Source organism: Bufo gargarizans, chromosome 1 (genome assembly GCF_014858855.1).
Source record: "Bufo gargarizans isolate SCDJY-AF-19 chromosome 1, ASM1485885v1, whole genome shotgun sequence".
NCBI classification, from domain to species: domain Eukaryota; kingdom Metazoa; phylum Chordata; class Amphibia; order Anura; family Bufonidae; genus Bufo; species Bufo gargarizans.
In genome coordinates, this window is record NC_058080.1 from 497,834,765 (window position 1) to 497,848,023 (window position 13,259).

The 13,259-nt window shown below is 40.3% G+C and overlaps 1 gene segment (V, D, J or C); it reads right to left on the reverse strand.

The window, feature by feature from the left end:
* Positions 1-430: 430 nt before the first annotated feature.
* Positions 431-6,607, reverse strand: LOC122933201. The segment is given in 5 exon segments: positions 431-622; positions 2,152-2,256; positions 3,747-3,815; positions 4,462-4,743; positions 6,488-6,607. Coding segments are annotated over 4 exon segments (468 nt in total).
* Positions 6,608-13,259: the final 6,652 nt, after the last annotated feature.

A 13,259-nucleotide genomic window follows, 5' to 3' on the forward strand; every position in this document is an offset into this window, starting at 1 on the left:
TACTGCCAACTCACCACTATGTCATTGGTCCACTCTGTGGACTTCTCATGCTGTTCCCGCCCTCCCCACTTAATGACTAAGCAACTATTTTGCCTTTTTGGCCTGGTTGACATCATCATTTATTTGACCCTTCTTGATATAAACAATGCAAAAGTGAGAGAGCCCTCATACTGAACGTGTATAATGTCATGTGGAACAGCCGTCTACTGTATGTACAGAAATGTGTAATAGACTGGCTCTACAGTACAGTATATAAGCAGAAGGAAAAAGCTATGATGAGTCTAAATTCAAACTGTTTCTAAAGGAATTTAGTGTTTGCTCCTGCAATAATCAATGCAACGAATTAGCTGTTTTTTCTATTGACAATGCTAATAAAAATGACATATTTACTTTATTTATTTTACTGCTCATGTAAACAAATATACAAAAAATGAGTTTGCAATTGAATAAAGAAAATAAAAAGATTCAGTGTAAATAGAGCGATAAATAGATCAACAGAGATACAGAACAATAGATAGATAGATATAGATATGAGAGATAGATAGTTAACATTACAAAGATAATTGTGAAAGAAACCGATTAAATAAATGGTCTCAGGAATAAATGTTCTTCTTAATACAATCTGAAAAAGATAAAGAGAAGATTCAATTCAATTCATTCAATAAAAAATAGCACTTGATCATTCCAACCCCTTGAGGATGTGTCTCATTTTGGCTATAAGTATGCAGCAAAATTTTCAGTATTTGTCTTAGTGCATTGTGAGCGCCATATCTTTTTAAATTAGTATTTGAGGCCTTATTTTTTTGTTTTGGGGTGCATTGTGTTTTATTATAATTGTTTATTACATGGCATTATATTAATTAATTGTGCATAAAATGTAATTCTATCATTGTTTTATTTTATGCTTTTTTTTCCATAGATCTCCCAGCAGAATCTACTGTATTCAGCCAGGCGAATACAGTAGACAGGTAATATTTTAAACATATTAAAATATTTGAGACAGGTAATATTTTAAACAGTAGGGTCAACTGCACCGATTGATATGCCTGGTATACTAGGGTTGATCTTGCCAACATTGTTATATTGCATTAGAATGCCTATGTATTTTAACATATTACTGCCTATTACCTCAGGTATGCCTAAAGGTAATAAGGGATCACAGAGGCAAGCCTTGCCAGTTCAGTTTTGAAGAGACATTTCTCCACTGTGATTAGTATTGATGGCATTACAAAAGTAAAACCACCATGAGTGTTTTCTGTTAATCAAAGAGGCTGACCCTAACACCGCCTATGTGCCAGTGGTGATGCTGACACAACTGCTGGGCCCTCATCACCAAAGTGGCACAAATGTATGGTGCTAAGCACGGATTACTAGCTACCACACGTTCAACTCCTAGTGACTCCAAAGCTAACCTTAAAACTTACTGAAGTTTTCAAAAAACTGTTTGGTTTGCGTAATGGCTGTGCTTCTTTGTACAATCATAACTATGAAATAACTGGTGTTTTTTGGTTTCCCTAAAGTCTCTTTCAGCCAAAGTGTTCCCTGTTTCAGATGCACAGCTAGATGCATTTCACTCAGAAGCAATGGGTGTCTCACTTATCACCTAATTTCTCTTTCTTCCCGCTATGATTGTTTTCTTCTAGTGAGCTAAGAAAGCTGATAAAAAGGATTGGATCACACTTACAGACACACAGGACACACCTATAATCTTCAAATGCAGTGTAGATGCAGTGTTTCTATCAGGCTCAGGATCTCAGCTAGGTCTAACATGCTCCACTTTACTGTGAACTATCTTCTAAGTCTCTGTTACCAGGGATGGATCTTGCCTGACAGCCGGCAGTTGACTTCAAATTAGATAAATGTGAGAGCCCTAGTGATCATGACTGTATAGCTTTTTTCAGATGGATGCAACCATATTTTCTAATTACGCCATTTTCTATTAAATTAAATTAAATTGTGTGAAAGTACAGTGACTCTTTAAGTTCTTAGTCATAGGAGTTACATCAGTTCTGCTTAGCAACAAATTATCTGTGTTTCTTTAATGATATAACAAACTGAACTTTTATGTTAATCTCAGATAGCGTCTTTGTTACCCTAAATGCACAGCCCTCTGTATTGTTTTAGGGTACCAAATTTTAAGCCAGATATTACCTCATATTCCCAGGAACTTAGCAGTCATAATAGTGTTGAAGACAATCGCCTTGGTGACCAGCACTCTGATTCCAATTATATTTAAGGAGAGGGTGTTACTTATTTCTGAAAAGTAACAAACATCATGTTTTAGGTCTATTTAATTAACAAAATACCAGAGAGTCCAAATGCTATTGCTTTATGTCTGTGATAGGATACTTTTAAAGGGAATCTGTCACCACGATTCTGGACTGTTAGCTACAGTAATACACGAGCAGTACTACACATGAGTCCAGATCACCATTTTTATTTTTTCCCTGCTGCCTCCTGTTCCCCCCGTTGCCAGCACTCAAAGTTGTGCTAAAAATACACAGTCCAGACCGGTGTGCTAACCTAATGGCGAGGACTCCTGTGCGCATGCCCAGCAGGCCTGACAGTGTATTTCGGTGCAGCTCTGAGTGCTGACAGTAGGGGAATAGGGGCAGTAGAAAAATAAAAATAGTGATATGTACTCCTTCTCTGTAGTACTACTCATATATTACTGTAGAAGATATTAGTCCAAAAGCGTGGTGACAAATTCCCTCTAATATAAGGAATTGCTCTGTGTGTTAAAGGGGTATTCTGGTTAGATTGGGTATAGGGCATAACTATTAGATCTATAGGGGTCCTACCACTGGGACCACCACCGATCATGAGAGCGGGGGCCCCCTATCCCCTGCAGCCCCCCTAAAATGAATGGAGAAACTGGTTGTGCATGCATGCAGAGGCTTCATTCATTTCTATAGGAATTAAAGAGATAGCAAAGCGCTGTACCTGGCTATCTCCGGAATTCCCATAGAAATGAACAAAGCGGTTGCACACATGTGACCGACCGGCTGCTTCATTCATTTCAGGGGTGCTGCAGGGGGGTACAAGGCCCCCCTGTTTTTGTGATGGATGGGGGGCCCAGGGGTCCAATCTAATAGTTATCGCCCTATCCGGTGGATAGAGGATAACTTAATCTAACTAGAATACCTCTTTATCTCTCTGGATAAAATGCACAGTAGACAATGGATAAAGACTTTTGTAGGGTATTCCTGCAGCATTTCTCCTTGGAACTGACAAAAAATGTAATAATTGGCCTGAAGTTGCATAGCTGTCATACTGCAACTGCACCAAACTGCATAGATGGAATTCTATGGTCACAATTGCCAGATATGATGTAGAAATTTCTACCATTAAAATCTGTTCCATTTATCTGAATGGTGTTGTTTTGGCTACAAGTAAATGGATTTATGCAAAACCCATTCAGATGAATGGAATCATTTTCCATTGCAGAAATGGAATTATTTTCCATTGTAGAAATCTGACACGTGTATATATACCCTAATATATACCTAATTTATATGAACTGACCCTTTATATGTTCAACAAGTGTACTATACTAAGTATTAGTATTCCATTTATAACAGTGACAAATAAAATAATATTACAATGATATTATAGCTCCACGATCTATTATCATCATTGAAAGTAAATTAATATTTGTGGTAAGGCTTGACCTGTAACAATAAGTCATAATAATGCTAGGTAACATACAGTAAGTATATAAATCAAATATGTTTCATTTTACTAACCAGAAGTTTGCTGATGTTGACATTTTATGGAATCTCGTCCATCTCTTCCTTTAGGCTGATTATTCAGGACTGTGGTATAAAAAATTTAAAAGTTCATTTTTTTAAATTTACATAACCTGTTCTGACTGTTCCCATTAGTGTCATGATGACATTTTGTAAAAAAAATTACATTGTACTAATTAAGGGCTGAACATAATTTTTTCATTTGGTCTTTATTCTTTATAAAAAATGTTCAGCCATTTCTGACATACATGGGTTAAAAATCAGTCTTGTTTGCAAGGTGTCACAGTTTTGAATCCCATTATCTGAGGGGTCATGTGTAGTTCTTATCTCTGATGTCTTGACCTCATAAACACTTATTTCAGCTATATTCTTATCAGTTTCATAAGAATTGATCTTGTAAAGAGTGTTTTTGAGGTCAGGAAATTGGAGATAAGAGCTACACATGAGTCCTTAGGTGACGGGATTCAAAGAATACATACAGCCCTTGTATTTTTAGACATGGCTGAATATTTTCTAATAAAGAGCAATTGTAAAATGACTTTTAGCCCAAAATGAGTAAAATACTATCATAAAGAAATTGCCCTGAAGGTGTACCCTTTAAGCCGTATCATTTATCAATACTAACTCAAGGAGCTATACAGCATTGAACTATTATTACTTTGTTCATGGACCATAAATTTATAGAAACAGAAGTAAAATGTTATTGTTGTACCTTTCAGTTTTGAAGTGGTCTCCATGTTTGTCACCCAAGTGTCTTGGTGCTTGGCTTGACACTGCACATTATTTGTCCCCAAGTTGGCCACAAGCGCAGCACTGTATTTTCCCTGTGGTGACAGTTTTGTGGAGACCTTGTCATGACTAAAACTGTTTTTTGTGGAATTCATATAGATCTCAAGATTGTTTGGGTAGAAATCTTTCACCAAACAAGCCACAAGAGGGTTTTCCTTCTGAGACTTCAACACAAACACAGAGGGAGAAGTGACTCTGTTGTCACCTGCGGTGGAACAGAAAATTAAGATCAAGTAAAGGTTTTCAAAGCCCACAAACATAATTGTTCTAACATACCACATTAAGCAATACGTGTAGCTCACATTTTCCCCCACAAATTTCTAAAAAAGACCATTTCTGCTATGTTCCTTTCTGAGAGCCAGAGTTTTAATGCAGCAAGTTTTTCTGTGCTTAATAATCCACATTTTTCTGTCTCTTTTAATTAGTTGCTTATGTGAATTTGATTAATGCGCACGAGGTGGTCTATGAAAGAAATATCTTAACTCATTTAGGAGAAGTGCGGGAGGGGGGGGGGGGGGGGGGGGGGGTCTGTTGCAGCCAAAAAATTAACCCTAGATTGAGACCATATTGAAGCAGTAAAAATTGTATTTAAATGCAGTAAGCCAACTAAAAGGTTCACTTTGAATTGTAAATGGTCAAATGTATATCTGACATTACAGTAGTTATAGTAAATGAATGAATCCCGTTGTCTGTTGACAAGAGCTCACCTGGTTCCACTGTCAGTCTGGTGCCTTGTTGAAACTCTAGCGATCTCGCACCAACACACAGTGAATCATTGCTTTGTAAATTTATTTCAGAAGAAAACTAAAGTAAGTCTCAATAATTAATATTTCAAAATAAGTTTTCGACACTTGGAGAGAACACGTCTTTTTCTTCTGGTTATGAAGCACCTATTTCTTTTCAAAAACACCGCTCTTTATGTCTCTTTTTTTTGGAGCAAAATTTTTTCACAAACACAGTTTTTGTGTCTGTTTTTTTGTAGTGGCTTTTTGTTTTTCTTTTTGCTCGACCATTAAAGTGTATTACCATAAAAGGTGATAATGAAGGTAAACATCTCATCAATTAGTGTTTATGTGTACAGTATGGAAAGTAAGGTACATTATGGCCTGTTATCCCTTACATATAGTGGAGGACTGATTTCTTATGGTCAGCCATCATCAGATTAAATTTGTATTGGATAGTATCATTATATGTGAGGAATCAATGCAGAAATATACAGATGCATTGAATCATCCATGACTACTATCAACAAGCAATGGAACATATCCTTAGTGCATAAAATAGACCTATCTTTTAATTTTAAATATGTATACAATTAGCTGAGTAACTTTGGAAATAAAATTATATACTTTTACTAACCTGGTTTTACAACATATATTGCATAGAGCAAGCTACAAGTTGTACTTTCTTTAGAGCTAGAATCTCCCAGGATCATTTGCTGGCTCAACTGGTAATTGCATTCTGGGAAGTGTTCTTCTTACTCTAAGCATGGTATAGTACTCCGGTGTAGTCAAGGCTGGTTTACTTTAGTATAGGAGCTCATGTAAGGGAGTGTCTGACATGTGTTTTGACTGCTTTCAAGAGCATATAGTAGCTAAATTGTAAATGCTATCTGGACTACTACAGAAGCTGTAAGAACCAGTACGCTATAAGTAAAAGAACGTATTTACCAAAGAATGCAACTTTTTATGTAGTTTACATATGTATACCTACTATACAAATCGTGAAGAAGTACTTAAATCTATATACAGTACCAATTATACAGATAGTGAAGATATACTTAAATCTGTATAGAATTACAACCAGTGTTGAGCGAATTGAAGCCAAACAAATTGACTTTGATCCGAATTTTGGGAAAATTAGATTCACCAAAATTCAAAATTTCCTTGCGCTTCGCGATAACAAATCTTTTTTTTCCTGAAATGGTGTCAAAAAAAAAAAAAACATACTCATCTCATCCATTTGCTTGCGCAGACGCTGTTGTGGCCATCTTGATTGAATATACCTCACGAAATCTTGCGTTGGGTAACGTGTGACATAATCCCATCACACGGTGTCTTCAATCAAAATGGCTGCGATGACCTCTCCCTGAGCAAATAGATAAGGTGAGTATGTAATTTTTTTTTTTTTACCGGATTAACCCCAGATAGCCCACAATTGTAGCATCAGATGCTGCGATAAGTAAACTTGTTAGTGTTTAAAAGAGAAATTGTATCGGAGGATGACTGTTTGAAATTAATTTTGTCAAGGTTATATATAATATATTGTTGGGATAAGAAGTACGGTGGTGGTATAGACACTGAGGGTGTGTGGAAGTTTAAGAAGTGGAGTTTTTTGTGAAAAAAATTTGATTGGAATATAACTATATTAAAAAAAAAAAAAAAAAAAAAAAAGAAATATACAATAAAGATTTGCCACGTTGATGAGGTTGGAATAAAGCTTACTATATAAGTATATTAAGAGCTTTTAGATACTGACCACTGAGTGGTTTAAAAAAAAAAAAAAAGCAACTGAGGGGTTCAATGACAGGGGGCAGCTTCATCACTATTCCCCGTCTTTGCACACTACATACAAAGCAATGCGCTTCATAACTTCGCTCATCACTAGTAATAACTATACAGATAGTGAATATACAGTTTAATATATGTGTCAAATAAACAAATAGTGAAGATATGCTTAAATCTGTATGCCAGCTGTACAAAAACTGAAGATATACTTCAGTCTATTTGACAACTATACAAACAGTGAAGATATACTTTAAAGGGTTATCCAATGTCTCCAACAGCCCCCATGTGTTGGGTCCCTCACAGGTAATACATTTTCCCCATACCCCGCTCCCGGCACCAATCCTGGTCCCCGCACCACCGCTGCTTCTCCCTGTACACAGAAAAAAACATCCGGTGTTGGGGGGGAGCAGCCAATGTCAGACAGTGATGATGAAGAGCCTCCCTAGCATCACCCCTATGCTAGGGAGGCTCGTCCCTGTCCCCACCTGCCATTGGCTGCTCCTAGCCGACACCGGATGTTTTCATCAGTGTACAGGGAGAAGCAGCAGCGGCGGTGTGGGGACCAGTAGCGGCACCAGGAGCAGGGAGCGCGGTAAGTATATTACCTGCGAGGGGCCCGGCACATGGGGGCTGTTGGAGACATTGGATAACCCCTTTGAAAATATGCCAGCTATACAAATAGTGAAGATATACCGTACTTAAATCTATATGCCAACTATACAAACAGTGAAGGTATACTTAAATCTGTATGCCAGCTATACAAATAGTGAAGATATACCGTGCTTCAATTTATACCTTATACAAATGGTGACACAGTACTGTGCAAAACTTGTAGGCAGTGTGGGAAAATCCTGCAAAGTACGAATGCTTTCAAAAAGCATAATAGCTTAAATATACATGTTTTCTGCAGCAGGACAACTCCAAACATACAGCCAATGTCATTAACTACTGTATCCTCACCATAAAGAAGAACAAGGAGTCCTGGAAGTGCTGATATGGTCCCCACACAGCCCTGATCTTAAAATCATCAAGTCTCTTTGGGATCACATGACAAAACAGAAGGATTTGAGCAACCCTACATCCACAGAAGATCTGTGGTTAGTTCTCTAAGATGCTTGGAACAATCCCCCTATATGTGAGGAATCAATGCAGAAATATAGTTCCTTCAGAAACTATGTGGAAGTGTAGCTAGAAGAACTGATGCTGTTTTGAAGGCAAAGGGTGGTCACCAAGTATTGATTGGATTCACATTTATTTTGCTAATTCACTTTGCATTTTGTTAATTAATAAAAGTTAACTACTAACACTAACATAAACTATTTTGGAAAGCATACTTAATTTGCAAAAAAATTTCCACACCTGTCTAAAACTATTATACAGTACTGTATATATCAGTCTGCTTAGCTTATCCTGCTCTATAGCATGCTGCCTTCAGCTCAGACACCATGTACAGTGTGAAAGGTTTCCATTACCTCTTTGCTAATCTCAGTATTCCTCACTATTTGCTTCTGATGATATCCATTGCTTGTGGAGTTGTTCTCATGAACAACATACCACTCTTCAGGAGGATGAAAGAAATCTTTGTACTTGTATTTCATGATAACTGATGCACAAACAGATTTCAGTGTCTCTGTTTCAAAATTCCCAAATTGTGTTGAAAGTGACTTTAATTACTACCTGTTACTATTAGTATTAAGTACTAGTTACTAATACTGTTATAGTTATTGTGCTAAAAGGAAGTTCACTTACTTTGGATGAATTCCAGTTATGACCCTTCACCAAATGTAAGCTTAGCAGTCGCGCAATGCAATACCTTACTTCAAAAGCTTGTTCCTGTACAGCTGGCGAACTGATACAATGAGCCACATAACTGTATATGACCATGCTTCATAATCATGGACTCTTAGGTAAAATAAAGATATGATTTAAGGCAAAGTAATGCAACCTGAATGTAAAGTTGTAAACTAATCAATAATATTAAATTATATCACATTGCCCACATATGCAAAATTTTCTGTAAAACATTTCATATAACACATCTATCATATACAATATGCAATTATTTTAATGGTTCAGATGCCTTTATAGCTGAATCACGTCTTCTAGGTAGACTAAGGCCCCTTTCACATGGGTGTTGCGGGTGAGGGCCAGATGCGTTGCGGACGCATTGCAGCAAACCCGCCCGAGTGCTCACGCAATTTCAGTCAGTTTTGTCTGCGATTGTGTTGCGTTGTTCCGTTTTTCCGCGAGAGTGCAAAGCATTTTAATGCGTTTCGCACACGCGTGATAAAATACTGAATGTGATACCCAGACCTGAACCCGGACTTCTTCACTGAAGTTCGCGTTTGGGTTCGGTGTTCAGTAGATTTTATTATCTTCTATTATAACATAGTTATAATGGAAAATAATAGCATTCTTTAATACAGAATGCAAAGTGAAATGTCAATTGAGAGTTAAAAAATAATAAAAACATTACTCACCTCATCCACTTTCTTCTTCTTGACCGACCTGCAAAAGGACCTTCGATGACGTGGTGAGAGCGGTGACATCAGCGCAGGTCCTACTGAAAGAAGGATCCATTTTTATGCGTCTTAACGGGAAACTCTCAAAAATGTGCCCTGCTGTAGCCTAGAAATTTTTCATTTTAGGCCACGGGAGTACAGGCCCCAAAAATTAGGCATTCACCTGACCGGCTTATTGTCGAGTCGCTTACCTCTTAAACTCCACTCCCCCCCCCCCAATAATGACAGACTCAGCAAGAGGATTTTATGGCCACAGCAGCCTTTTATTAATAACATAAATACAAATAAATATCATAAATACATAACTTAACCCTTGGCCTTCCCACCTGAAGGCCCCGCCCTAAAACCTTACCAAGAACCCATGAATGCCAACACGGGGAGGGTCCTTGAAGCCCCATAAATGACGGATAACTGGCCTCGCACTCAGTTAAATTACCTCTAGCCGATGAACGCCAGCTCAGAGGCAGGAACCAGTAACCAAGGGCAACCAACTTGGGCCGCTACCCGCCATATCACACCTTAAACCAGTACCTGGGGAATCCAGAGCCTCCTTTGGCTCCCTCCCCACCACGCCAGAGCCACCATAACCACCAACTCCAAGGACCCCCCCCCCCACCGCCCCAGGCCGCTATGACAAAGCTTACCCTCCAATCACTACCGGACATCCGTAATCCACTCGCAACCCCCCGGCCTAATCCCAACACTAAGTGACACTCGAGGACCCCAACCTAACCCAGGCAAATAGCAGCCAAAAATAACAACAAAAAATGGGGTGGGTGGGAGGGGGCTGCTGCCACACTGCCGTCCTCACAAAATGGCCCCTTTTCCCGCCCCTGCTAACCCTTTTAACCCCTTAGCCACACCTCCATCCCTTACGTCACTATCCTTCCTCCTTAACCCCTTGTAACCCCGAATCCTCTCCCTCCAAGCCCCAGTCATGCCAGGCCTCCATCCAGCCTTGCAGCCCTGATTCCGGCCTGCACTTGACAGAAAATAACTTGTGTGTCACGATGAGGTTCGTTGTGACGTGGTTTGTGCTCTCGATCAGGTGGTATCGTCTCCCTGTGTGTATTCAGGTCTGTTGCACCCTTGCGTTCTGGCTGCAGACTTGCGTGCTTGCTGGTTGCTAGGAGCAATGTTGTGTATTGCAGCTTCTTTGCTGCAGTTTCTTGCTTACCTCTGACCCGATAAGGTACATCCCTGCTTGGTTCTGATGGGGTTAATCTCCATCTTAGGTTCCTGGGTGTGTCCTTTCAGGTGCGCTCGTTAGGCTGCTACTTCTGTCTTTGGGCATGGAGGTTCAGGGCTCTGTCTGCCAGTACTGTTAATTCAGGCTGTCCAGTACCCTGCTATAATTCTGCTCTTCCTGTCCATGCCACGCCATGCCATGCCTTGAGGGTGTCTGTACCCTGCTATGTCTTTGTTCATGTCTGTCCTTGTCCATGTCCGGTTGGTGTCATGCACTATTGGCTCTGTCTATGTTTTGCTTTCCCAGGATTTGCCTTTGTTCTGCCATCTACGTCTCGGTATGGGCTGCCTGGTTTTGCATTGTTTTCTTCTGATCCGTTCCATGTGTTGTACCTCGCTTTGCCTGTTCATGTTTTTATGCTAAGTTCATGTCATGATGGCTGCGCTCCTAGTCGGCTCTAGTTGGCTCCAGGTTCACCTTCGGAAGAGTGTTCCATGTGTTCCCCGGAGAGGGAATGCCCTTTCTTTGCGATGCCTTGTCCACTCCTTGCTTGCAATGCGTCCTGAAGGTACCCCATGTGATTATTTGCCTGGAGGTACATTAGGCAGTCACTGGATAAAAATTTTACTGTAGGCCACTGCAGTACAGGCCCCAAAAATTAGACATTCATCTGAAAGAAAATAACTTGTGATTATGTGGCTGGAGGTACATTACGTGGTCACTGGATAAAATTTTTACTGTAGGCCAGTACAGGCTCCAAAAATTAGGCATTAACCTGACAAAAAAGAACTTGCGATTATTTCGCTGGAGGTACATTAGGCGGTCACGAGATACAAATTTTACTGTAGGCTAGTACAGGCCCCAAAAATTAGACATTCACCTGACAGAAAAGAACTTGTGATTATGTGGCTGGAGGTACATTACATGGTCACTGGATAACAAATTTACTCTAGGCAAGTACAGGCCCCACAAATTAGGCATTAACCTGACAGAAAAAAACTTGCGATTAAGTGGCTGGAGGTACATTAGGCGGTCACTGGATAAAAAAATTACTGTAGGCCACTGGAGTACAGACCCCAAAAAGTAGACATTCACCTGACAGAAAAGAACTTGTGATTATGTGGCTGGAGGTACATTATGTGGTTACTGGATACAAATTATACTGTAGGCCAGTACAGGACCTTAAAATTAGGCATTAACCTGACAGAAAAGAACTTGTGATTATTTGGCTGGAAGTATATTAGACAATCACGGGATAAAAATTTTACTGTAGGCCACTGGAGTACAGGCCCCAAAAATTAGGCATTCACCTGACAGAAAAGGCCTTGTATGGCACTGTATATACATGAGACAAGGACCATTCTTTGTTCTGGGTGGCGGCGGATAAGTGTGGGCTGGTATGAGGAAATTCTATTACACGTGGTCGTCACAGGTGTTAAATTGCTCCCAGATCCAAGCCTCATTCATTTTTAGAAATGTGAGGTAGTCCAAATTGTCGTGAGCTTGGCAATTGAGCTTATCGGTCACAATCACCCCTGCTGCACTGAACGTCCTTTCGGATAGGACACTCGATGAGGGGCAAGCCAAGAGTTCCTTGGCAAATTGTGCCAGCTCTGCCCACAAGTCAAGCCTGCACACCCAGTAGTCCAAATACATTCTTCTCAGAGCGTCCACATCGGCTGTTAACCCGATGTAGATGGACCCCTTTCACTCAAGGCGTTCCCTAAAGCTGGATCTGCAGGGCAGCTGTCGATGGGTTGGCTGCAAGAATGATCTCATATCTGAAGTGACCAACACATCTTCAAACCGTCCTCTTCTTGCAGGCACGGTAGGATTGGTACCCACACATGTTTCGCTGTGGGTGGAAATTCCTCTGCCAGCGCCCGCATCTCTCGCAGCAAGGCCTGGAAATGCTGCATGCTGCCAGCCCTCTGTGATGCTGGTAACATGTCTGCCATTTTGTGTTTGTACCGGGGGTCTAAGTACGTTGCCACTCAGTACTGGTCTTTGCCCTTTATGTTTTTTATACGGGGATCCCTCTTCAAACACTGGAGCATGAAGGCCCCCATTTCCACTAAATTGGAAGCGGTGAGACGCCCTGGGTCCTGCTTATCGCTCAGGAGAAAGTCGTCCTCGGTCTCCTCCCCCCAGCCAGGGACAACACCATGGTTACGAGAAAAGTTTAAAGTCCCCCTTAAAGCCTGCTCTTCTTGCTCCTAATTCTCCTCCCCCAAGCCACCATCCTCCTCTGACTCCTCTTCACACTCCTGCTGACTTGTCTCAGATGGAGTAGCCTTCCCCAGGAATTCATTCAGCATTGCGACTTCCTTATCTTCCAGGTCCTGCTCCTCGATGGCTTGATCAATGACACGACACAATGCATGCTCCAGAAAAAAAGGAAAGAAGGCATAAGGTACGATGTCACTGATGGTTCCCTGGCTGCGACTGACCAGTTTGGTGATCTCATCAAATGGCCGCAAAAATCTGCATGCGTCGCGCATGA